Source organism: Peromyscus eremicus, chromosome 1, assembly GCF_949786415.1.
Source record: "Peromyscus eremicus chromosome 1, PerEre_H2_v1, whole genome shotgun sequence".
Classification (NCBI taxonomy): domain Eukaryota; kingdom Metazoa; phylum Chordata; class Mammalia; order Rodentia; family Cricetidae; genus Peromyscus; species Peromyscus eremicus.
In genome coordinates, this window is record NC_081416.1 from 2,668,283 (window position 1) to 2,694,932 (window position 26,650).

At 41.6% G+C, this 26,650-nt stretch overlaps 1 protein-coding gene and 1 long non-coding RNA gene across 2 annotated transcripts; one reads left to right on the forward strand and one right to left on the reverse strand.

The window, feature by feature from the left end:
* Positions 1 to 878: 878 nt before the first annotated feature.
* LOC131905002 (uncharacterized) lies at positions 879 to 25,622 on the forward strand. Its single transcript, XR_009377826.1, has 3 exons — positions 879 to 1,164; positions 2,358 to 2,424; positions 23,364 to 25,622. It is a non-coding gene; the product is annotated as an uncharacterized LOC131905002 (long non-coding RNA).
* Positions 10,521 to 24,197, reverse strand: LOC131904991 (pancreatic triacylglycerol lipase). Its single transcript, XM_059255965.1, has 12 exons — positions 24,137 to 24,197; positions 22,830 to 22,984; positions 21,683 to 21,805; positions 20,961 to 21,095; positions 19,764 to 19,875; positions 18,079 to 18,198; positions 17,847 to 17,966; positions 17,019 to 17,137; positions 14,724 to 14,853; positions 14,193 to 14,301; positions 13,427 to 13,591; positions 10,521 to 10,646 (listed from the first exon to the last, which is right to left on the reverse strand). Exons 1-12 carry the CDS (start codon positions 24,180 to 24,182, stop codon positions 10,583 to 10,585), a joined length of 1,398 nt encoding a protein of 465 aa, XP_059111948.1. The 5' UTR covers positions 24,183 to 24,197; the 3' UTR covers positions 10,521 to 10,582.
* Positions 25,623 to 26,650: the final 1,028 nt, after the last annotated feature.

A 26,650-nucleotide genomic window follows, 5' to 3' on the forward strand; every position in this document is an offset into this window, starting at 1 on the left:
GAAAATGGACCAAAATTTCTGCTTGGTTAAAATGTATAGATTCCTTGCCTGGCTTATTCTTTGGTGGATTTGATTTTAGCTGATTTGATCATGGAGATTTACTTCAAACTCTTGGCATCCTCTTCTCCTCAGAGGCAGAGTAGTAGTCTCTCTAGAGTGTGTTTTCTTTCAACAAATCTCAAAGTCTACATGTAGCCATGTGCTGGAAAGATTAAATGAGCTATCTATGCAGCTGGAATGATGGACCCTGTAAACAATAAATGATAAGTTGGGAATGAAAACCCAACATGATGATGACTCTTAATTATGTTACATAACATGATAAACAAAGAAACAAAACACAAATGTTTGTACAAACACATTCTTAACAAAATACATTAAAAGCACTAATGTTAATTATAGTCCTCATTTCTGCAACTGGTCACAAGGCCTTAGCTGGCCAACCTTCCTCTACTACCCATTCTGTATTTCCTCCACCCTCAGCAAGCACCTCAGCATATCTTGGTTCTTTTCCTGGGGGAGTGACCTACATCTTCATTCCTGACTGGCCTATTATCCTGCATGAATTAGGTTATTGTAGTTTCCCATTGACATTAATCTCAAGACATGGTAGCACCAAGAAATGCACTAAAGGATCTCCTGCACTCCAGACATACTCTTTCTTACCTCCATAGTGGAGAAACAATCTAATTTCTCTTTGGTAATCTGGATCAATCACCCCTTGGAAAATTGTTATTCCTTTCTTAGCCTGTTGCCTTAAGGGCGTCAGAAGCCCAAAGTAGCCAGAGGGATATCTGAGCTTCCAGTTCAATGGAATGTTTATTGTGGCTCCTGGCAACAGTGCTCCCAAGTCTGGAACCAGAACTTCTAGGCCAGGAGAGCTTAATAAGGTGATGGGACAGGAAGCAAAAATGTTTCTAGTGGGTCACTAGGGGTTATATTGGAACTATCCTTTTTCACTCCTTGATTCCTGGACCCATGGGTCCTGGCTAGTGGAGAAAACATGCCATATATTAGATGCTGATTCAAAGCATATTCCACCTTCTGGAGAACCCTGTTCCAGTCTTCGAAGCTGCTGACACCTAAATGCCACTATAACAATGTCTTCAAAAGGACATCCCATCTTTCTATCAGGCCAGCTATTTCAGGATGGTGGGGAACATGGTAAGAACAGTAGATTCCATGATCATGGGCCCACTGTCATACTCCTTTGGCTGTCAAGTGAGTTCCTTGGTCAGAAGCAATACTGTGTGGCATATCATAGTGGTAGATATGTCATTTTGTAAGTTCACATAGTGGTTTTGGCAGAAGTATTATGTGCAGACAAGACAAATATCTAACCAGAATAAATATTTACTCTATTTAGGACAAATCATTGTCCTTCCCATGAAGAAAGTGGTCCAGTTTAGTCAATCTGCCACCAGGCTGCTGTCTGGTCACCCTGAGGAATGGTGCCATATCTGTAGCTCAGTGTTGGTCTCTGCTGTTGGCAAATCTGGCACTCAGCAGCAGCTGTAGCCAGGTCAGCCTTAGTGAGTGTAGGTGCATGCTATCAAGCATAACCCCCGTCTCTGCCACCATGGTCATGTTGTTCATGGGCTCCTTAGGCAATGACAGGGATGGCTGGGAAAAGAGGCTGACTGTCCACAGAACAGGCCATCCTATATACTTGATTATTGAACTCCTCCTCAGCTGAAGTCACCTTTTGATGAGAATTTACATGGGACACAAGTATCTTCACATCCTTTGCCCATTTGGAGAAATCTATCTACATACTTCTTCCCCAGATGTGTTTCTCATCAATTTTTCAATCATGATCTTTCCAAGTCCCCAACTACTCACTCAATCCATTGGCTACAGTCCATGAATCATTGAGCAATCTCACATCTGGCCATTTCTCCTTCCAAACAAAATGTATGATCGTGTGTACTGCCCAAAGTTCTGCCCACTGTGCAGATTTCCCTTCACCATTGTCTTTTCAAGGTTGTCCTAGAAAGGGGTTTAATGTTTCAGCTGTCCATTTCTGGGTGGTGCCTACATAACATGCAGAACCATCAGTAAACCAGGCCCTAGTCTTCTCTTCCTCAGGTAACCAGTTATAGGTCACTCCCCATGAGGTTATAGGTTCATTCTTGGCAGCAGATGGTATTGTAACAGGAGTAGAAACCATAGGTATTTGGGCAACTTTTTCATGTAGGTTGGGTGTGCCTTCAAGACATGCTTGGTCCCCCAAGCTCTCTTTCCCTCGACCCTCGCCCTTCATTACCCCCACTCATGTCCAGGCTGTTCATGTAGATCTCTTCCATTTCTCCGTCATTGGGCGATCCCCGTGTCTTTCTTTGGGTCCTGTTTTCCAGGTAGCCTCCCTGGTGATGTGAGTAGCAGTCCAGTCATCCTTGTTCCACATCTAGTATCCTCCTATGAGTGAGTACATACCATGTTTGTCTTTCTGAGTCTGGGTTACCTTACTCAGGATGATTTCTTCTAGATCCATCCATTTGCCTGCAAACCTCATGATGTCATTGTTTTTCTCTGCTGAGTAGTATTCCATTGTGTATATGTACCACATTTTGTTTATCCATTCTTCAGTTGAAGGGTATCTAGGTTGTTTCCATGTTCTGGATTAGGCCCTCTGAATGGGTGAGACAGTTGATTGGCTTGATCTGTTTGGGAGGCATCCAGGCAGTGGGACCGGGTCCTGTGCTCATTGCATGAGTTGGCTGTTTGAAACCTGGGGCCTAGGCAGGGTTGCTTGGCTCGGCCTGGGAGGAGGGGACTGGACCTGCCTGGACTAAGTCTACCAGGTTGATCTCAGTCCTTGGGGAAGGCTTTGCCCTGGAGGAGGTGGGAATAGGGGATGGGCTGGGGGGAAAGTGAGGGGGGCGGGAGGGGGGAGAACAAGGGAATCTGTGGCTGATATGTAGAACTGAACTGTATTGCAAAATAAAATAAAAGACATGCTTGGGCCCAATCATGTATATACCACTTCCATTTGATAATAGACTGGTGATGTGCATGTCCTACTTTATGACTTGGTGGGTCTGATAACAGCCAGCTTATGATTAGCAGTTAAGGTCACATGGTAACTTGATAGCCCGTTGTCAAATGTTCAGTTTCCATTAAGGCTGAATATCAGGCCAAGAGCTATCTTTCAAAGGGAGAATAGTTGTCTGCAGATGATGGTAGAGCCTTGCTTCAAAATCCCAATGGTCTCTTTTGTGATACACCTATAGGGGCCTGCCAAAGGCTCCAAACAGCATCCTGTCTGCCACTGACACTTCAGGTACCATCGGATCTACTGGATGATGTGGACCAAGTGCTAGGGCAGCCTGCACAGCAGCCTGGTCCTGTTGAAGAGCCTTCTCCTGTTCCAGGTCATTTGGTATGTGGGCCAGAGTAACACACCCAAGTGAGGAATGTGTTTTCTCCAGAATCCAGATAGGCCCACTAAAAGTTGTGCTACTTTCTTGGTGGTGGGAGGGGCAAGGTACAATAACTTATCCTTCATCTTATTAGGAATAACTCTACATGCTCCATACCACTGGAATCCTATAGTGGCTCCCAAATCATGACATGGAAACTTTTTATTAGTTTTGAATGCTCAGCCTAGCTTGGGTTCATTTTTGTCTAGCTCTTTTAACTTAAACCAACCTATTTCTCTCTATCTACCTTTTGCCTTGGGGCTTTTTACTTTTCTTTCCTTCCATATATCTGTATACTTTCTCTGCTTCTCCTGTCTGTCTGTTGGCTGCCTGGCTCCTGGCCCCAGGTGTCTCCCTTGTTCTCTCCTCCTCCTCCTCTCATTCTCCTCTTGAGCCTAGATTTTTCCTCCTGTTTATTGTCTCTGCCTGCCAGCCCTACCTATCCTTTTTCCTGCCTAGCTATTGTTCAGCTCTTTATTAGACCAATCAGGTGCTTTAGGCAGGCAAGTTGAAACAAATTCAACACATCTTTTCATAATTAAATAAATGCAGCATAAACAAATGTAACACATCCTTACATTGTTAAACAAATACAACATAAACAAATGTAACACATCTTTACATAGTTAAAATAATATTCTACAAGAGACTTCTAAGAATTTAACTGAGGTAGAAGGCCCTTGAATTTTGGTTGAATTTATTTCTCATCCTCTGATGTGCATATGTGTTATTAACAAATTTAAAGTTGTTGCTACCTTCTGCTTCCTTGTTCCAATCAGCAAAATGTCATCAATATAGGGAACAAATGAGATATTTTGTGGAAGAGACAGATGATCAAGATCCCTTCCAAATAAATTATGACACAGGGCTGGAGAGATAATATATCCTTGAGATAAATTTGCAAAGGTACATACTGAAAGCAAATTGCTTCTGATGGTCCTTGTGGACAGGTATTGAGAAAAAGGCATTTGCTAGTTCAATAGCTGCATACCATGTACCAGAAGATGTGTCGATCTGTTCACACAAGGACACCACACCTGGTACAGCAGCTGCAATCAGAGTCACTACTTAACTGAGTTTTTGATAGTCAACTATCATTCTCCATGACTCATCTGTCTTCTGCACTGGCCAGATGGAAGAAATAAAGGACAATGTGGTGGGAATCGCCACCTCTGCATCTTTCAAGGCCTTTGCGGCATTAATGTGGCATCGATGAGATATTGGTTTTTATGTACTATTTTTCCTTAAGAAAGGAAATGCTAAAGTATTCCATTTAGCCTTTCCAACCATAATATCCCTCACTCCACAGATCAGGGAACCATTTTGAGAATTCTTCCAACTTCTAAGTCTATCCATCCCAGTTAGACATTCTAGGACTGGGAAAATAATCACAGGATGAGTTTAGGGACTCACTGGACGTACTGTGAGTCAAACTTCAGTTAAAACTGAATTAATTATCTGATCTCCATAAACCCAACTTTAACTGAAGGCTGGAGGTCCACAGTGGTTTTTTTGTTTTTGTTTTTGTTTTTTTTGTTTGTTTGTTTTGGTTTTTTTGAGGAGTCTCCTGTAATCAGCACCAATTCAGAACCAGTTTTCAATATAACCCAGGAAGTCTGATTGTTGTCTTTCCCCCAGTGTACAGTTACCCTTGTAAAGGGTTGTAGATTCCTCTGGGGAGAGACTGGAGAAAAGTTAACAGTAAAACTTTTAAGTATTTATCATGGGCCTTCCTCAGAGAACCAGGCCATTCCTTCATTCAAGGGGTTCTGGGTCTACAAACTGGCTCAGGTCTGGAAATTGGTTCACAGGCCAAGATTCCCTTTTGCCATGATGTAAGGTAGTCTTTCTTTCATTTGTTTGAGATTTTTTCCACTTATATAGATCAAACAGAAATGCAGTAGGCTTCTTATCTATTTTGCTAAGAGCCATGACATAAGAACAGCCCACCAGAAGAAAAATTCTCTGATGAGAAATTTAATTTTAGGCAAGGCCATGAGGCTATAGACTCTGGAATATTGTTTGCTTCTGTCTGTAATTACACATGTGCTATTGCAATTTTCCCTGACAGCTGTGGGAAATCCCTTACTGCCTGTATTGTAGTGTGTTTTTCTCATGAGCACATCTCAATCTATTGGGATCTCTATCTGTAGAATGTCTAAAAGATGACTCCTCCTTTAGCTGTACTGTCCATTTGATATCAATAATGTTAGCTTACACAGAGTTTTTGATGAATAAGTACAAATACAAAGTAATGATACACAAGTCAGGGAACTGTTTTATATCACAGCTCAGGTTGACATAGGAAAATAGTTGAATTTCCCTAGCTGCCAAGACAGTTGTACACTATTAGGTGAGATAAAACTTCAAAGTAGCTTTAGATTAGACCAAGTGCTTTGCTGATGATTTTTAAGATAGACTATTCCTGGGAAAAGCAGTCCAGTTTACAAGGACACAACAGCAAGCTATCTGATTTGTTGAACCAAGGTTAAAGGTGCAAAGCAACCTACTTGCCATGGCAGTTTCTCTTGTTAGGTCTGGTTGATAACATAGGACAGTGACTAAACCCTCTGCACAAATTCCTAACAAATTCTCTGTTTTATGATATTGGTATGTAACTTGAAGACACAAAGTTCAGCCAACTAACTGTTTTTATGTTGGGTCTTGAAATTGTGTGAGTGACAGAGAGTAATTTACTGAGGTTTAGGAACAAATGGCTTTTGTTCAACTACATCAAAGGAAAAAGATTTTCCAACTGTCCAGGGCTATAGAAAATAATCTGACTTTGCAGCTCTGAGAAAGAGTTGCAAGTTTCCTTTTTTTTGTGGTCTAAAGTTATACACAGGACAGAAAAATACACTTTAAGATTTAAAATGCTTTTAGTGTCACTGTACCTTGGGAAGTGCCTAAGTGAGCTCATATTAAGAGAATTAAGGTAAACCTGAGTTCCAACCAAAGTATTTGTGACACAACTCTCTCTCCCTAAACACTCCAAGTCTGAGAGAGCCCAATATTTTATGAGACTATTAATCACAAAATGTTAGTTTAAAATGTTATTACACTCAGATATATAAGATGTAGTATATGATTTCCTTATTTTTCTTATCCTCCTCAATAGTTTAGTTTTACAACTCCTTTAAAATTCTTTATAAGACTATCTCTCTAGTTAGGTAAAAGTGACTGGTTCTTTCTTTGCAGCTGCAGCCCACCAATTAGGGAGTTGAGATTTATTGCATGTAGTTGTCTGAATGACTCTACTTCTTACCATTTACTGGAATGTGACCTTCAAATGTAATTCCTATATTCAACATGAAAGATTCTGTTGGGTATATATAGCTGTCAAGAACAAAGAGATGCAGAGTCAACATGAAAGAATAAAGAGAAAAGGGACCATCTAGAGAGGGTGAGTTTTTTCCTTTCCCTAAAACTCCCTCAGATAAAGAAGTCTTAGCTTCTCAGTGCTATGGACTTTTCCTTTGAGCGCTATCTGCAGCCCAGAAGCTGGTTCTTCCAGGTGCTGCATTACTATTTCCTGCCTGGAAACACCATGATGAATTAACCAGTACCAAAGGTCCATACAAGTCATGCCACCATAAAATTCACTTTGCCTGTGCTGACCATTACTGGTCAGGCTATTATGGACATTGCTTTGCCTATGCTTCCCATTATGATAACTTCGATCACCTTGCCTTTGGTGACTCAGTGCTGCAGCTGGCCCTTGCTACCTCGGGTCCCAATTTAACCCATTGCATTTAAATTGTCCACCGAGCAGCAGCATCTCCAACCCTAAGGTCTGGTACAAGGAAAAGGGCAGTAACAAAGCTCTTCAAATGTACTGGTGCCCCCTCTCACTATTTTGTGTCTTATAGGATGAGGGAAGGGCATGTTTTCTGGGCCTTTCCACTGTGAAGGATTGGATTTTACACAGTATCCCAACCCTAACATTGCAATTTCCCTGAGCCTTAAAATCCCTTCATCAACACTAAGCCAAGGACTAGCAGGCATCTCAAACTCCTTTTCAGTAGGTCATCTTTTGATAAATGCTTCAGCCAACCATTCAAACTTTTGAGATATTTTTTTAACTGTAAGGGCTTCCATATTAAACCTAGAATCTCCAATCAGGGGGCCCTTATCAATAAACTCAGCCTGATCCAGTTTTATGTTCCTTCACCAGTATCCCACACCCTTAAAATACATTTCCACACATATTCCCCAGACTTCTGTTTGGATGAATTAAAAAACTTATTAAGCTCCATAGTAGTATAGTGCACCTCCATATGAACTACACTTTCTACCTCCCCTCCAGGAGCCCACTTTGTCTTAAGTCTGGCTATAGGTCTAGAGCCAAAGATTGGAGGGCCCTGAGTGACATCAGTATTGTCTTGCCAACAATGAAGGATTAATTTTCTCAATCAATGGCAAAAAGGGCAATATTTCAGGGGATGAGGTGGAGTATAAATTCTGCTGAGATTAGAGAGACTGTTTCCTCAGGTGAGATAAAGCCTTGAGTATCGGAGGGTTCAAAGTTCTCAGCTTCAATAGGGTCCTCCCACATATCCCCAACCCAAATTACAGGATTCCATTCTTTATGAAGTAATGCCCTTACTTTAACTGCTGACACCCTTCAAGGTTGTGACATGAAGTGTCGCTGTAATTTGGCCAACCTTATCATGAGGGCTTTGGCTTGATTTCCTGCAACTTGAGCACTGTGGCTGCTGGAGAGAAGATTCTCTTCCAGGATACACTTAGAAACCTTTGGACTGTTTATGTGCATCTGGAGTCAGTCAATTTAATCACTGAGTTCACTATTGTCCTTCACCATATTCTGATATGCTAGAAGTTAGTTAATTTTATCACAAAGCTCATTGTTTTTCTTTGTCAGTTTATCCAGAGATGCTAAGAGCATCCAACCAGCATCATCATTTTCCTTGTTTTCCCACAAATTGTCAAAAGTTTTATGTTGAGAGTTACCAAATCTGTTGCCTCTCACAATTAGTGAGTGAGGATAATCACATGCATTTGTCTCCTTAAGTTATAAAACAGTTCACACCATGACCTTTCAGTATTCTCCGAGCTCCCAGGAGAGGCTTTGGTAATTGGAGAGGCTTTGGTAACTGTAGTTATTGGCAAATTGAAAAACCTATTTAGATAGCTAAAGTATTCATCCTTATACTTCTGTTGCTCTAGAACAACTTCTGGCACCAAAATCTGTATTAGTCAGGGTTTATTAGAATGACATACAGGCTTTGGTCCAGCTAACTCAATAATGACTGCCTATGAATGGAAGGTTTAAGAATCCATTTGTTCAGTCCACAAGGCTGGATGTCTCAGCTGGTCTTCAGTATATGCTAGAATCCTAAAAAAGTATGGTCTAATGCCAATGAAGGAATGGACTTACTAGTGAGGATAAGAACAAGCAGGCAAAAGAGAGAGCTTCCTTTTGCCATGTCCTCTGTATATACTGCCAGCAGTCTAGATTGAAGGTGGATTTTCACACCTCAAAAGATTCAGATTAAAGGTTTATCTTCTCACCTATAAGATCTGGATTAGAAGTGGGTCTTCCCACTTCAAATGATTTAAATAAAAAAAAATCCCTCACAGGTGTGCCCAGTCATTTGGGTTTTAGTTAATTCCAGATGTAGTCAAGTTGGCAACCAAGAATAACCGTCACATACATATAGTAGGTAACATATATTAATTCCTTACTTGGTAGAATTTGAGAAGTCCATGTTTATTTCTTACAGTTTTCCTTTAGGTGTTCTCTCTCTCTCTCTCTCTCTCTCTCTCTCTCTCTCTCTCTCTCATTGTCTTTTTTGTGAATGTGTGTATGTATGTATGTATGTATGTATGTATGTACACATGTCTATCTATCTATTTATCTACCCAGCGTCTATCTATCTGACATCTATCTATCTATAGTGCTAGAAGAACTGGGGTAGAAATACTCCTCTAGAGTCCCGGAGTTTGGGTACTAGTATATAAAACAGGAATGGTGAAGCTGACCAAACACTGCTGGGTAATATAACAAACCAAGAGAAAGCTGTGGAAAACTCCCTGTTGTAGCATAAAAGATCAGTTTCTCCCTGTGTAGGCTCTCTCTTCACTCTGCTGATTGCTTCCTTCACCATACCACAGAGTTTTGATTTCATGTAACCACGTGTATTCAGTATTGCAATTACTTTCTGAGCCACTGAAGTCACCTTCAGCAAGTCTTTGTCTACGCCTGTATATAGAAGTGTTTTCACACAGCAATTTCTGGTCTTCGCTTCACTTTGAATTGACTTTTTTGCAGGGTGAGGGATGGGAATCTGGTTTCCATCTTGGACATGCAGATATCCAGTTTCCCTAGCACCACATGAAGAGTCTCTTTTTTCCTTAATGCATGCTTTTTTACATCTTGATCAAAAATTAGGTGGCCATAGAAGTCTGTTGGTCTACCTGAATGTTTTGTGACAGTACCGTACTGTTTTTGTTTCCATGGTTATATAGTGTAACTTGAGATCAGGTATAAGTGAAAAAAACTTTGCAAGACAACGAAGAATTTGTCCCTGGGGATAAGTCCCAAATATGGAGTTTCAGAAGGAATGTGCTAAGAGGTGAGATTGGCGTTCTAGGTGAAAGCCAGGTTGAGAAGGACCCAGCAAGACTATGTAATAGGAATTCTGTCCTGGGTCTCTGTGCTTCTGGAAGAAAATAGGTTGTTGAGAGGCAGAGGTTCTGGGAGAACCACAGCCAGAGAAGTAAGACCACAGAAAAGAGCAGACATGTCTGAGAGTCCCATCCTTGACTCCTGCTCTTCCATCATCCTGAGACACCTGACCAGAGAGTGATGGAGAAAGTGACTAAATCTATCACTGTCATCACAGGGCTACCAAGAGGGAGATCCTTTGAGTCTGAAGCTTTGTCTTAAATGAATAGAACTGCATTAATAATAGTAACAGAGGGCATGATGGTGGTATTATTTAAGTGATATTCCTAAACCCAAATGCTACAGCAAAAGTTTACAATCTTTTATGGCTCTTCACGATAACTGAGAACTTAAGGCTTTATTATCTCATCCAGAAGTTTCCCTAGAAATAATCAACACTGATGACAGAATGTATTGCCTTAATATTAGATTTTATTACAGTGGTACTCAGTGGTCACATGTCAGCAACCTCCTAACACAAAGAGAGTGTGAGCAGGACATCCTCCCTCACGGTTTCTTGACTACAGAAGTTGTACCTGAGGAAAGAAAACACAAAAAGGTCACCTCTTCCTCACACAAGCAGAGATCTGGGCATGAGGACAGCCATGCCTGTCCCTTCACACATCTCCACACCACTGCTCCAGCAGTCTGAGAAGGGCACAGACATTAGGGTATTGAAGGAGACTGAATCACCTCCCAAACTTACAATGTGATTGTAAACTTGGTCTACAGAAGGGCTGTCAGTTACCCCCAAAGAACAAGAAGTGCTCATTTTTCATATTATTCCCGACCACTGTTGACAGTGTTTAACAGAAACTGTGGGAAGTGAAGCCATGATGCTAGGAACTCTAACAGTGTTATGGTTGTATGCTTGGCTTTTAAGGAATTGTCATCAAACTACTTTCTAGAATAGTTGCATCATTTTATATGCCATGAACAGTGCCTGAGAGCCAAGACTCTCCTTGTCTTCAAACATGCTTGGTATTATCAATTTTTAAAAATTAACTATTTAAATACATTCATGGTGGCATTCACCAGTTTGTACTTTCTAATGAGTAATAGCACAACTTTTCCTTTGTCTGACTTTTGATTTATATTTAAAATACATTTTGGATAAGCATAATTCAATTGTGTATTGATACTAAAAACCCAATGACCTCTGTCTCCCAATCTCAGTGTTTCAACCACTTTCATTTAATATAATTACTGCTCTGGTCGTGTGTAATCCATCACTGTTCTTTGTCGGGTTTTTTTTTTTTTGTTGTTGTTGTTGTTTTATTTTTTGTTCTCTCTGCCTTTTTATGCTCACTTGGAGATTTTTAAAATTTTCATTTGAAGCCGGGCGGTGGTGGCGCACGCCTTTAATCCCAGCACTCGGGAGGCAGAGCCAGGTGGATCTCTGTGAGTTCGAGGCCAGCCTGGACTACCAAGTGAGTTCCAGGAAAGGCGCAAAGCTGCACAGAGAAACCCTGTCTTGAAAAACCAAAAAAAAAAAATTTTTTTTTATTTGATAATCTTTTGTTAATTTGTTTGCTATACTTCTTTATTTTTACAGTATTTCCTTTAGAATTGGTAACACACAGACCTAACTTATTACATTAAACTTGCCAATGAAAGTATACCAATTCACAGGCACAGGGCCTTGCAACAGTATCTTTCCAGTTCTCTCCTCTCCTTTATGATATTGTTATCATATGCTGTACTTATTCATACTGTATTCTCTTGCACTCCATCATTAAATGCTGTACTTATACCATGCCTTCCTCCTCTGTTATCATATGATAGACTTGTACATATGTCATGCCTTCCCCCTCTGTTATCATATGATAGATTTATACATATACCATGCCCTCCCCTCCATTATCATATGATAGACTTATACATATACCATGCCCTCCCCTCCATTATCATATGATAGACTTGTACATATACCTCCCATCACCCACCTACTGCTATCAATATGTGTTATCTTCTCCTGAACTTTTTTGAACAAACTGAATGGGTGTTGATAAGTATAAAAAATATCCTTATCTGTCATTCTAATGTTCATGCCAACTCAGTTGGATGTTAATTCATTGATTACTTTCCTCACTATAGGTTGTACTGTCCTACTGTTTGTGTAGCTTGGAATGTTTGAGTTAAAAATGTCAGGTATTGGATTTTTATCTTGTTACTGCTATACAATTTTACATCTTATTGAAGTGTGTTGTGGGATGTAGTTATTTCAAGCCATTTCAGGTCTTGCTGAATCTAGCAAAAAACAGGACTTTACTAAATACTCCACCTGGTATCAATAAAATGGCAGGCTTCTTCAGTCTGCCTCATAGAAACATGCTCTAGTCTCATCCTGGAGAGAAATGGGCTCCACTCTAGTTCTCCTGAGTGACTTGTTCCCTGGCCATGGCTGGCTTATTCACATCTGTGACATCATCAGACCGTGTCAAATATCCAAGGGACTGCCTAGAACTCTACCATGTCTCTCTGTAGCCCTATCTTCTCTGGTGGGCTGTGCCATAAAATCTAGCTGCTCAAAACCTCAATTCTCAGCTCCATCTCCTAAACGCTGAGAGCCCACCCAACCCTGCTCTACCACATCTCAGAAGTCTCTCGGGGCTGTCAGCTGAGGCAATTTTAAGGCTCTACCTGGCTTGGTTTTTGTCTTTCGGGCTTCACTGTCTACTGTTACTTAAAGTTCAGTTTCTTTGAAAGCTGATGTTCATGTGATTTGTGTGAAGTTTTGGTCATTTCCTTCGGTATCTGAGGGGCCTTGGACTCCACTTCTGGCAAGAGAAGTAGTCTCACTGCTTTCAGAAGGATGACCAAGCACTTGTCACCAGAAGAAACAGCATTCTGCAGCAGAATGTGGCTGCCACTGGTGTGATCAGTGTGTCTGTTCTCCCCTCCTGGCATCCCTTTGCTCAGGGCAAGTTAGTCTCAGTAAAAATGGAGAACTGATCTCTGGACCCCAGGCTTCACCAAGGAGACCATGATACAGAACAGTATATATCTGTCTTGTATTAACACGTTCCCGGCAACCTAAGTGGCAATCTGGTGAACCCATGAAGTTTGGGGGATGATGTGCACGTGAGTCACACACATAGTATTAACATGTCTGCCAAAGGAAACATTCTTCTCCCTTGTCTATGAATCTATCCAAGTGACATTCCTAACATTCAACACTGTCTCCTAAAAACACAGGAGGTCTTAGGAAGCAGAAGTGGTTGGGACATGTGTGATCCCCTATGAGAGATGTGAACTATTTTAGTGTGAATAGACACATTCAGTTCTTCTTATCTTTTTGGTTCTGATTACTCACACTTTGCCATCGTTTCTTTCCACTGTGATCTTTGATGCTCCCACTCTGGGTAGAGTTGGGTTGATCACGTTGTTGTACCAAATAAATTTAACCTTTTGCAAATCTCCGACATCCACATCAGCATCGAATTCACTGACATGAGCAGTGCCTGGTTGCAGAGAGCCCCTGAGAAGTTAAGATGCCAACAAAAAATTGTATGAACATGCATAAACATGCACAGAATTAACCATACATATAAATACACATATGCATAATAATATATGCATATGTTTCCAAAACCAGTTCACATTCCATTTTAATCTAAGTTGTTTGATTAAACATTTGTCAATTCCAATGTCTGAAGTAAATTCACACAAGTATTTGAGCCCAGTGGTAGATTTTTCTATCAATAACTCAGATTTATTTTAGTAATCTTTAACATGGACTCAAATGTGTCTTTGTCACAATTCTCATAGTTTAATAAATGATGCTATTTATAAAAAATCTTTTCTTTACTATTGTGTAGAGAGTAATTATTTACTCACTGTCAGTCAAATGTCAGGCAACAAAATAAACGTGAGTGCTTTCCTCAGAAAATATTAGAAAAAAATTAAAAATATAATTTTGAAATTTATTAATGTGTAGGCTACAAGACAGCTCTCTTTTTGTTATATGTGATTATATGCTACATACATATAATAGAGAAAAAATCAACAATGTACACAAGACATTCATAAAATTCCAAAACTTAAGAAGCACCAAGTGATATTTTAGACATTTTACTCACTTGAAAATTTCATACTGTTTAGAGTTTCCTCCACTTCCAAACAAAGAAACTAAAATGTGTCCGGTGACCTTCTGTCCAGACAGGGTGACAGACACCTGATACCGCCAACCTGCATAGGAGGTAACATTTGCACACTGTCAGCTTGGGGAGGAGTGGTGCTGAGGACAGGCTCTCACACACCCAACAACTCAGAATGTGAATAATCTGTTGAGTTGTTGGCAGTTCTTCTGGTAGAATGTCCCAGGTGTTTTCCTCAGTGTTCAGGGTCAGCATTGGAAGTGCAGATGTAGAGAACATTTCCAGAGCTGATGAACGAGGGCTTCTTGTTTTGTTTTGTTTTGTTTTTCAAGCCAAGAGTCTAAGAAGTTCATCTTGTTCACATTTTTGGCTAGGAGTGCAGCTCCGTGGTAGAATGCTTTACTAGCATTTATCAGACTCTGAGTTTCATACTCAGAACTATCTGCACCCAGAACTATCCTCACCTCCCCAAAAGGAAAACAAAACCAAAAATTAATAAAAATAGAAACTTACGTGCAAAGTTGCTCTTATCACCAGTGTTCAGATAAAATTTCTGGAATAGTTCTTTTGTTTTCCCAGGATATTTGTCGGCGTAGTGACCCATCTGTGGGCACCCTCCACTCGGGCATGGGAAGCACTTGTCCTGTAAATTCCAGGACATGATGACTGGAAGTGTTCTGACTTTTAATAGGGCACCATATTTTTTCTACATGTTTATAATCAAGTCAAATCTAATTCTGTCCCTGATGATCATGGTGGGGCAGTAAAAAGTTATGTGTCTCAGTGAAAGGTAATAGTGCACCTCATTATCCACAGGTTAAGCCTTCGATTTCTTTGTTAGATTACATAAAAATATAAAAAACCACACCATAGGATAATTGGTATTTAAGTATTTATGTCTCTCCCTTTGCCTCTGGAACTTCATTTGTTCTAAGACATTCACTCTCTTGCTAGGTGAATTTATTTTAGAAAGAACAAGAAATGATAGTGTCTGCCAGGCACAACAGGGTCCATTCAGAGGGTAACAGGCTCAAAACTCAGGCCCGTCTCCATTCCCTTCGCTTCCCTCGGCATGTTCACATTCTCAGAATCTGAGTCTCCCAGTGTGGAAATAAAATGATCCAGCTGTCTGTTAGCCAGGAAGCTGGCATCTAAAGAAGACAGGTACAAGAAAATGCTCTCCTCAATCAGAGATTATGGTAAAGAGGAACATAAACAGCAGAATTGAAGGACTGGTAGCACAATTCCCACTCTGGAGGGGGGACTGCTCCACAGGAGGGGTCGTGGAGGACTTCTTAATCAGAAGACTAGATGACAGGCCTGGAGGAGTCTCAGGTCTGGATACCATCAAACTAATGAGAGACTAGGAAAGCCAGGGAGAGATGTGCTAGGCTTTCTAGGACATCTCCCAAGAAGAGTACCAAAGTCCCAGACTTCATCTCCAAGTGTGTTTATCAATAAGACAGACAGGGGTGTGGCCTGGATTCTGAAGGAACCAGGAGACCGTGCACCCAGGGACCACAGCCATCCATCTGCCAAGGACTCACTTAATTGGGTCATCAATAGGTTGACCTGGGCCCATACCCAGTCGAATGGAAGCATTCCATTTTGTTGCATGGAACCTAAACATTTTTTGGATCATTTGTTTACAGGAAGACAAAGTTAAAAATCAAACCAGGGGGAGGTGCTCAGCTTTTACTATATAGAAAACTTATATGTGAACAAGATACATACCCTTCTCCCATACTGTGATTATTATGTTTTTGTTGTTCTTGTTCTGGGCCAAGCACTTAACATGTAACTAATTGCTTTACCAAGGGCATTGAGTATGACCTCATCACATTTCTAGATGAAGAAAAAGTCTTAGGGAAATGCAATACTTTGCCCAATGTCATTTAAGTCCTCGTTCTTAATAACTAAGGTATATCTCTCTAGTACTTGTGACTTACATGGAATACTGACTACTTGAAATTTTCTTTGTTGGATGGAAGTAGTTAATTTTGTTTATTTAAAAAAAAAAAGCTATAGTGAAAAGTCAACTTTCCAAAACCAAAGTCAATAGAAATGTCATGTTCAAGATTACACTGAAGAAGTCAGCCTGGATACAAAGCATGACAAAACTTAAAAACTACTGATGAATATATGATTGCAACGATGTATCCATATGTCCATAATTAAGTAGTGTAAAGATCAGCTTTAAGCTCTAGGCAGTGGTGGCGCACGCCTTTAATCCCAGCACTCGGGAGGCAGAGGCAGGCGGATCTCTGTGAGTTCGAGGCCAGCCTGGGCTACAGAGTGTGTTCCAGGAAAGGCGCAAAGCTACACAGAGAAACCCTGTCTCAAAAAAACAAAACAAAACAACAACAACAACAAAGATCAGCTTTAAATAAAATCTTCCGTGCTCATCAGCATCCTCTAGACGTGGCTCTCAGATAGTTACAAACTAGCACTTTATGTGTTTCTTTAGGATTCTCCATCCCCCAATAAGACTGAACATTTACCTGAGGCAGAAAAATATTAGAGATATATTAAGTAAGACATTTCCACTTACAAGCCCATTGTTCTAAATCCCTGCTTTTTTTGCTACTAAAATGCATATGCATGAGTTAATATAACAAATACACAATTACAAACGGTCAGTGAATGATATCATAACAGTGAGTCATACCTATAAAGAGAATCAGTCACAAATTCAAACAGGGGTCCAGAGACAGAGCTCTTGGCATACTCCTGACTGGATCTCCAGCAATGAGGGGTGACAAAATAACACATCAAATGAAATCCACAGGGAAGAGGGAAGCTTCTTACCGCAGCAAAAACACTGTAGGAGGTACAGGAGAATCCGGCGAAGCCAGTCGGGTTGACAATGCTGTCTGAGTAATACTTGTAGCTTCTCAGGTGGTTACAGGCAGCAAAGTTACGACTTCCTGTGGAGTCAGGTGTAACGTCAGTGTCAGATTTTACGTTATGAGGAGAACAGAGAGCTAATAAATGGGTGATCTAGTCAGGGCAAACTCATGGAGGTCACAACACAGAACAGTTTGTGAAGTATATGTAGGATGTGACACAGAAATTAAAACACACTTTAGAATCATAATAGTTATTAAGCAAAATGGAAAAGCAACTTAGGAAGGGAAAGTCTGGTCCATATAGACATATAGATATGTAATACGTTCTCTGAACTGGGTCCCTGAGAACTGAATTGCAAGGCCTGGAGAGCCAGCTCAGCTGTAAAGAACATGTGCTGCTTCTACAGAGGACCCAGGTTCAGGAACCAGCACCCACATGGTGGCTCACAACCACCTATAACTCCAGTCCCAGAGTATCTGAATTTTTATGGCTCCCACATGCACCAGGGAGGCACATATGTGATGCCCTTAAATACATACAGACCAAATACCTACAAAAATAAGTTCTTTTTTTAAAAGAAAGAAAAAAGTTGGGTTGCAAATACAATCTCTGCCTGAGTTTCCCATGCTCACTTGTCACAGTGGAACTCACATCTCAGGGACACAACAGAAGGTCCTTTGGTATAAAGCATATGGGATCTGTACAATTCCAAAGTGGCTAGCAAGTTTAACAATGAGAAACATGAACTTTCACAGTGGAAATCTCTGTGCGCACAATGGTTTTTACCTTCCCAGATTCCATCGATGTCAACAATTTGGGAAAGAATATTCTTCTGACATCCTGGCATTTCTACTCCTCCATTTGGAAAGAAATCTAGGTGACCCACAGTTTGGCTCATTCCAAATCCTGAAGATTTTTAAAAATAATGGAAAGTTTCTATTACTGTGTGATCAAGGCACTGCCAATCATTCTAATAACAAGATTAAAATCCTCCAGGAGACAAACTGGAGGAGCTCACCTAAGTTGGGGACAATGGGGGCAGCATCTGTGTGAATTGCATCCACAAACTGAGCATCACTGGGGTCCAGTCGGACTTCTTCAGGTGTGCCCTGGAAGTAAGGTTCAGCTGGGTCCAACCCTGGAGCAAAGAGGATGTGTTATCAGTTACGTTAATGTGCGAAGTCACCTTCTCCACCAAGAATTGGTTACTATGCTGAGGTGTGTGTGGAGAGAGGTACCAGGATTTGCCTGTGCTCGTGGATGTTCAGCTCCCTCAAGAACCCTGCTCACCAGCAGCAGTTCCCATCAAATGGCTGACCCTAGCAATCACTGAACTAAAGGTTCTTCAGGCTAAAGATTTTCACCAGATTCTAATCTTCCAGGAAGGCAGAGGCTTTCTGAGATTCAGTCCATGGTCTGTCATGGTACAGCACCTGGCAGAACAGGCCGTGGTAACTAATTGTAAACTATGGGAAAGAATGTTCTGGAAGAATGCTTTTTAAATAAGCCAAGGAAGATTCTAGATGTGCCCATTGATCCAAATGCAACCAGCTGTAAATGGATGAATCTCTCCCGCCTGCCTATTCCCGAAAAACCAGTCAGAGGCTTAATATTATTTACAAATTGTTTGGTCTATGGCTGAGGTTTATTGCTACCTAGCTATGACATCTTAAATTAATCCATTTCTATTCATCTATATTTTGCCACGTTGCTGTGGCATTACTGGTCTGCTGGCATCTTGTTCCTTGGACAGCTGGAAGGCATATCCCTGACTCTGCCTTTCTTCTCCCCCTATCTCTTTTGGATTTCCCGCCCCCTAGATACACAGAGGAAGCAAGATGAGAATGTCTAACTGAGAAAAGGTACCAAGCCATGTGGCTAAACATAGATAAGAATTATGAGTTAATTTAAGTGTAAGAGCTAGTTAGTAATAAGCCTGAGCTACCAGCTGAGGGTTTATATGTAATATTAAGTCTCTGAGTCAATTTTTGGGAAGCACTGCGAGGTGTTTGAGAACAGGCAGGCAAGAAAGAAGCTTCCGCCCATAACCAACTTTTCCAGAACACAGAACAAGACCATTGCCAGGTCCGCACAGAAAGGTGGAGACAGAGCAGCCATGTCTCAGATTGGGGCAGCAATGTCTTCCTTGTCAGGTTGCCTGAGCCTGTGGACCACTGCACAATGCAGCCAGCCAGTCTTCAGTTGCAAATGGCATTTGGAATCCAATTAGCAGGACCCAGAACTGGAAGTCCAGACAGCCTGACCATCTGTCTCCTCCCCCAGCAATGGGACTGTAGCTGCCAAGGCTGAGGGCTTGTTATCTACTAGTATTAAAACAGAGTTCAATTGACTGTACACAAACTCTATGGATCGAAGTCTACTGTTATTTATGGTATTTATTATAGAAACTGATTTTTTGAATATCTGAAAATGGGGAAATAGGCATAATGCTTCTGGGTGTTCTTAATTCATGTTTAGTTATATGTAATATATTTAAATATTAAACAATGCAATGATGAGCAAAGATTGAAAGTGAGAAAACAGCTCACCATGTCATGGGGGACTGAGATCTGATCATCTGGCACAATTCAAAAAGGGTGAAAAGTTCAGAGCAGACCCACCAAAGTTCTCTCCTGTGCCTCCCTGCGGTCCCCACAGAGAGTACAGACGGTCTAATCATCTAGCATTGGTTGTTGGACTAACCTGTAATTCTCCCGATGGCACCGAATGTCCTCTTGCCGGCCTCCCCAGCAATGTGGGAACCCAGGCTGTGGCCAATGAGGTGGACGTTGTTAAGTGAGTAGCCAAGTTCAGACTGTAGAAAGGATAGCCTCATTAAAATGTTTTCAAGTAATACAAAATGCCAGATGGTCAAAAGGAGTGCCTCCAAACTCAGGTTTCTAAGAAGACGCCACCTCCCCTCAGAGCATCCCCACCATCACTATGAAGGAATGGAAATGTTAGCATGTTCTCCCACTGCTGAGACCCCTTGAAGGACATATGAGTCATTATCAGAGATGATGAAGCAAGTATTCGGATCAGAAATCCATGAGGCAATTACTCAGGCACATTTGAGTTTGACATTTTTTAAGACTTTCCTATGACCCAGTCAGACCATCTTGTTGCTGTTGGCTCCTGTTCAATAAAATAAATGAAAATCAGGGAGATAACTCAGCCAGTGCAGCACAAGAACCCGAGTTAGGATCCCCAACACCCATGTGAAAATGCACGCCTGCCATCTCCGTGCTAGAGAGGCCAAGACAGGCAGGTCCTCAGAACTCAATCCTTCTGGTGTAGCAGAACTGATGGGTTCCATGTTCGGGGGAGACTGTGTCAAAAAATAGGGTGTATGGCAATCCAGGAAGACACTCCTCACACATACACACAAGCATGTACACACACCCACATGAGCATATACACCACACAGACACACACACACACACACACACACACACACACACAAATAATAAATGAATAAATAAATAAAAAATAAACATAAGTGTGTGGCTGATCTCAGCATATCAAATTTTATAATGAAGGGCAAAATTAAAACAAATCCTGGCAGTTTGGTGCTCTAATTCATCCGATGAGTGGTTCCTTAATATGAGCAGTCCAGGGTTCATGCCCAGAACTAAACTAAACTGAAAATACTAACAAAATTCAAGAGATATCGCCTACCTAGTTGCTTAAGTTCATTTAATTAAAAATAAAAACCAGTTATTGAATTAAATAGGTTATTAATGAAGCCTGAATCAAGATGGGGTATCATCTTTAATCAAAGAGGGAGTATTGTCTTATTTAAATTTGTCTTTATCAATTATCATACCTACTGATTTTGTCATGGAAGGAAAATCCACACAGCAGTGTCTAAGGGGTTTTACATGACCCGGGGCCAGTTACCTGAAGAAAGTTAGCCAAATATGCCACTTCTGCTCCAACAACCCGGACGTTCTGGGTGGCCTGGGTATATGTGGTTCGGGAGCCACCTTTCCAGTCCACACAGATGCAGTTCACACTCTCCACTTGGAACATGTTCTGATGGAAAAGACACAAGTAGTAGTTAAACAATCCAGGTTCTTCATTCACTGCTGAGTAACATATTTGAAGATTTGGTAAATTCTTGTCTTAACCTGCACCATAGCTACAACATTAACCCCAATGCTATGACCAAAATCTCAGTCTCTAAGGAGTAGGGAGTTCTTCCTCAAATCCAGCACTGGCTCCAGACCAGGTGTAGCCCCACGTGGGAACTGGATTCTTGGGATTTCTACTGCAGCAGATTCATGAACATTTGGTATGGAGAAAAATATTAGACATTAAAGGGTCCATACTTAACTGGAATGCTCCCATATGGCAGCTTCTCTTGTTACAAGTCTGAAATAGCTCTGCATTAGTTACTAAGTAACATGTCCTGGAGCCACTACATACCTCTATACCCCATATCCCAAGTGTCCTTGTACCCTTGTACCCACCACTACCTCCTCCATCCCCATCCCCTTCCCCCAGCTCCAGGCTCAGGCAGTGTCAGACTCCAGTGTGGTGGTGACCAGCATTTGTCCTTAGTTGGGGCCAGTGTCCTGCTGGTCTCTAACACACTTCCTCAGGAAAGTATCACGGCTCACCCTGCACATGTTGGCTAGCCAGTTTTCTTCTCCCTTGTCGATGAATCCATGGATAATAAAGCGGGTTTTTCTGTTTGTTTTGAAACTGGAGTTCCTGATACTTGATGCATCTGCAGTGATTTGCTGTTTGGGATAAGAAAGTGTTTTGGGTCAAGTTTTTTTTTTTCTAGTAGCTTCTAGGATCATTTATATGCAGATGGAAATGGTAGGTAGGATTCTAGAAAGTCCACATAGGCTAGCCATTCACAGTCACCCCCAAGTTGCTATTGCCCGCTTATGCTATTTGACTCAGACAATATGCCCCCACGGTGTTTGCCATTAAGATCGTTAATGGGAGTCTTTGTACATATGCCTGTCTATGTATGTTTATAATATTCCTTCAGGTATGGTGGAGTAACAGCTCAATAAATCCAGTGTAAGTCGAAAATACTATAAGTGTGTTTTGTTTTGTTTTTGGCAGGGTCTCATATAGACCAAGTGGCTTCAACTCACTAAGTGACTGAGGGTGGCTTTGAACTCCTGAACTAGGTTCTACCTTTAAGTGCTAGGATTAAAGGCACTACCATACTTGGCTGGAAAGTATTATACTTTGGAGATGTATCGTAAATACCTAACCTAGCTTCTATCTCACCTCACCACAAACAGAGCTATCAGCCATTTGCCTTCACGATGGGTGCAAAGCTGGAAGCCATGGGTCATTGCTGCTCCTTCCTGTGGCTACAGTTCAGCATATTGCTAGTCCAGAAGCTTCTGCTGAAGACTACCATTTTCCAACCAAATCCTGTGAACCATCTTAAGTGGATTCCTTGTGTGTCTGTACTATATTAGGGAATCTTATTTAAAGTACACAAATACAATATAGCATATTCTTTATTATATGCAATATGCATCAGTATGCATATTGCATAAACATGTAGAATCTATCCCTGTATATTTTAGATGATATACTGGAGATAGGACATGAATAATAAGAATTGAATGGCCATTTATAAATTAAGTTTTTTAAGAGTACTTAATCTAACTGCTCTAAAAGTTGGAAAAGACACAAATTCCACTGTCTCCTGTATTTTCATTAGAAAGCTTGGATATTCATATTAATTGCATAAAGCATGTGAAACTTAGTCCTGAAAACAATAGCTATTCCTACCTGGTAGTTGTTTGGATTCTCATTGGTGTACAGGAGAAAGCGGGTGTTGATCTTGGATGGACTCCAGGGCAGTGCTTTCAGGGGTCTGTCTATAGTTCCTGACCATGGAGCATCATTGCTGAAGCAGCCAAGTTTGTCGTAGCAGACTTCTTCTCCTGAAATCACCCACAAACATTTCAAAGATGTTTCTTAAACCTTTTCAATGTTCAATTGACCAATGCAAGTTGAATTGCATCTTGTGGCAGATTTTCTTCCCCTGCTTTCTCAAACATCCTCTAGCTCACACTCACAAAGCAGCTGTCGGAGACAACACCTCTGCCTCTAGACCAGGTCACTTCCCTCAGATTTCTGCTCAGTATCAGTCAAGGACTTATTTTAGCTATTTGACCCAGGTGTTATCTTCGGTCATTGGTGCCTAGATTTGTGTTGGCCCTTTGTCCCAGGAACTGGTGGTTGGCCTTACTGTGGTGGTAGGCATTTTTGTGGAGGCTCTCAACTCCAAGTAGCTAGCTACCTTTTATCTTTATGCTCTAGGTGAAGAATTTTAAGTTTTATACAAGGGCCAAACTTTGTGTCTTCATCGTGGCTGATGACGTGGATGTCTGACTTGTGTCTGAGGACCGTCCTGGATTTCTGTGATGTGGAAGGTATGCACAAACACAGAAAATGTCAGTGCTCTGACGGCTGTCATCTGGCATGCTACTCCATGAAGGGACAACTTAAAGAAGAGTTCTGGAGCAGCGCGAAGCCGAGGTTAATGGGAGAGTAAGTGTAGCAGTGCTGTGAGGGCTGCACTTCTCTAAATGTTACTATGTGCTGGATGCTGAACACGACGATTCACTCCAGCTGAAGCCTCACAGTCATCCACAAGAAGGATATCGTCACACCTATTTCAGGCACAAATATCCTCAAATTCGGAGGGCTTCGGGACTTTGCTCAGTATTATAGAGTTGTCGGTGATAGTTAGGTTCAGATGCCTCCCTTGGCCTCAGAGGGGCCAGGTGCAGAAAATAAATACTCCAGTTAAACTGGAAGATCAGATTAACATTGCGTTTTTAGCGCAATGTCGTGTGTGATTTGTCTGCACTATTACTTGTCTGAAAATAAATTGAAATGAGCATTGGGAATTGTACCTCACAATACTCCAAGCTCTGTGCTCTTAACCCCATGATAAACTCCATTTGTTGATTAACCCTACATTTCCATTAACTAAGTCCTCATCCTCATCAAGGTTTGAGCCCAGCTGTCATTGTCTTCTGGGAAGAACCACACAAGCCTCTCCCATCTCCACACACATCCTTTCTTACCAGCTACGGCTCCCAGCAGTACTGCAAATGTCCACAGCGGCAGCATCTGCACAGAAGGGAAAGCATGGCTGAGTCTGAGGAACTCAGGTTTTGAAAGACTGACATAATCCGGTTCATTCAGTGCAATCTAACAAATTGTCTCAAAATCGTGTTTCTGACTCACCGTGGCAGATCCGTCAGGTTTCACGGACAACGAGGGAACACTAAGATGTCCTTTTATAGGAGAGCCGTATCTTTCCAAGCAGTGTCATGGAAAAGAGGCACGAGAATGGAGAGGCTCCAAGTACATATTTCTAATTTTAATCACAGATAAGCCCAGGTTGGTAGAGTAGGTTGTGTTCCAAGGTGTTCGTGGGAAGATGAGAAAGTGCTAGATATGGAATGTTCTCGACCGGTGTGCTTATGTACTGCCCAGAACCACCGTCTGTTCATACTCCTGTGAACGGCTCCTGTTCCTCCCTCTCTCCTTCGCTCACCATTCTCTCCAGATCTGTGGACTGTGAACTCTTTGACAACAGCTGTCTTGAAGACCAACTTTGCTGGCCACACAGCTCATGCAGCCTCTGAGTGACCCTGGCTTCCCCTTGAACACAGTGACACAGAAAAAAGTCTTCAAGAGCATGTAGATGAAATAAAAGTGGGGAATGCTTTATGTTACAAGTCCACACTGCTGACTTATTATTCAAGAATAACCCCGGGGGAATTAACAGGAGGGCACATATTGTGTGCACACCTGGGACCCAACACAGGGGGTACTGATTGAAGAGGATTGTGAGTTTCAGGCTAGCCTGATACACACACTCACACCCACACACACCCTTAAGTGTGTGTATACCCTATTTCAAAACGAAACAAGAACAGCTCAGGGGATAAAGGTGCTGTTTCTCAAACTTGCGTGAACTGGATCCCCAGAAGTCGTATGGCAGAAAGAGAGAAGCAGCTACCAAAAGCTGTCCTCTGACCTCCCCATGTATATTGCGGTCTCCCACAGTAATATTAGTAATAAAATTAAAAAGAGGAGGAAAAAGATGAAGAAGAAAACAAGGAGGAGGGAGCGGTGTAGGAGTCTCTACCATCAGACAAAATTTGAATAAAATAGAAAAAAATAATTCAGTTTGCACAAATAGTCTGTGAAATTGTTTTAAAAGCACAGTGTTATATGACAGACAACTGGGGTGGGTTAGTGTGGCAGATTTCATAAAGTTATAGGGGGGAAGATTATTTTAAGGACTAGAACCATTTGACTGGGAGTCACTACCTTAGAATAATACAAAATTGGTACATATATAGATCAAGAAGAGTCAGGTAATAAATAAGTGAAGAATCCAACAAAAACAGGATAGAACCAAAAGATTCCCTAAGAGCCACCAAGAACTGAACTCTTGGGTGAGGGACACAGCTCTATGTAGAATGCTGACTGGCATGCTTGAGGCCCTGAGTTCAATTTACAGTACCACAAAAGAGACAGAGGGAGATCTGAGAGAGAAGGAAGGAGAGGGAGGGGAGACGGTGGAAGGGGGAGGGGGGAGGGGGGAGGGAGAATAGAGAGAGAAAGAGGGGAAGAGAGCTGAAATTTTGTATTCCCACATTATTTACTCCTGGCCATGCTGTATTCATGCTGCAGCAATATTCCACATAACCCAGCATTCATCCTGCATTATCAAGCCATTTATGTTCTGCTTATCAAGTAATTCACACATTTCTGAAATGGCATCCAAGCTGTGTGTCTCATTATTTGGGGACCATAATTTTGTTCAGCCTACTGAATTAGAATTCAAAGTCACCTAATTTTGAAATACAGAGTTAATGGGGAACTATTTTATAAAGTGAAATAGTTTAAGATTTTAGAATGCTCTAGAAAAAAAAAAATCAGTTTCCCAAATCTAGGAATGCTGACAGCGGGTGGGGCCTGATCCATTGTGTACCCTGTCAGCCCTGCCAGAGTGATTTCCCCAAGTTCCAGTCCTGCTGTACTCTTCAGCTGAGTGATGAAATGTGTGGTTGTTGTATTCAGCCCACTCACATGCTTCCTGGGGCTCTGCTTCTGCTTATGTGGCAGAGCCTGCCAGCATCTTCCCCCCAAGGGCTAGAACTCGGTTTTATTCCCCAACCTCTCCCAATGTGTGTACACCATGCTCCTGCAGGTCCTCCGTGGCAGTGGATTCCCTGGAACTGGAGTCACATGCAGTTGCAGTAGTAAGCTGCCATGTGGGTGATGGTAACAGAGGAACAAGTGTTTGTAACCACTGAGCCTCATATACCCCAGGCCAGCCTTGATCTCACTATGTAGCCAATTGTGACCTTGAAGTTCTGGTCCTTATGTTTCCACCTCCCAAATTCCGAGTCTGCAGACATGTGGCATCACACCAGTTTATACTGCTGGAGATCAAACTAAGGGCTTCACTCATGCTAGACAAGCACTCTGCCAACTGAGATACACCCCAGCCCCCAAGATTAAAGACTGCTTTAATGCATTCACTTTCTCTAACTTCCATGACCTGTTCAGGGGAAACA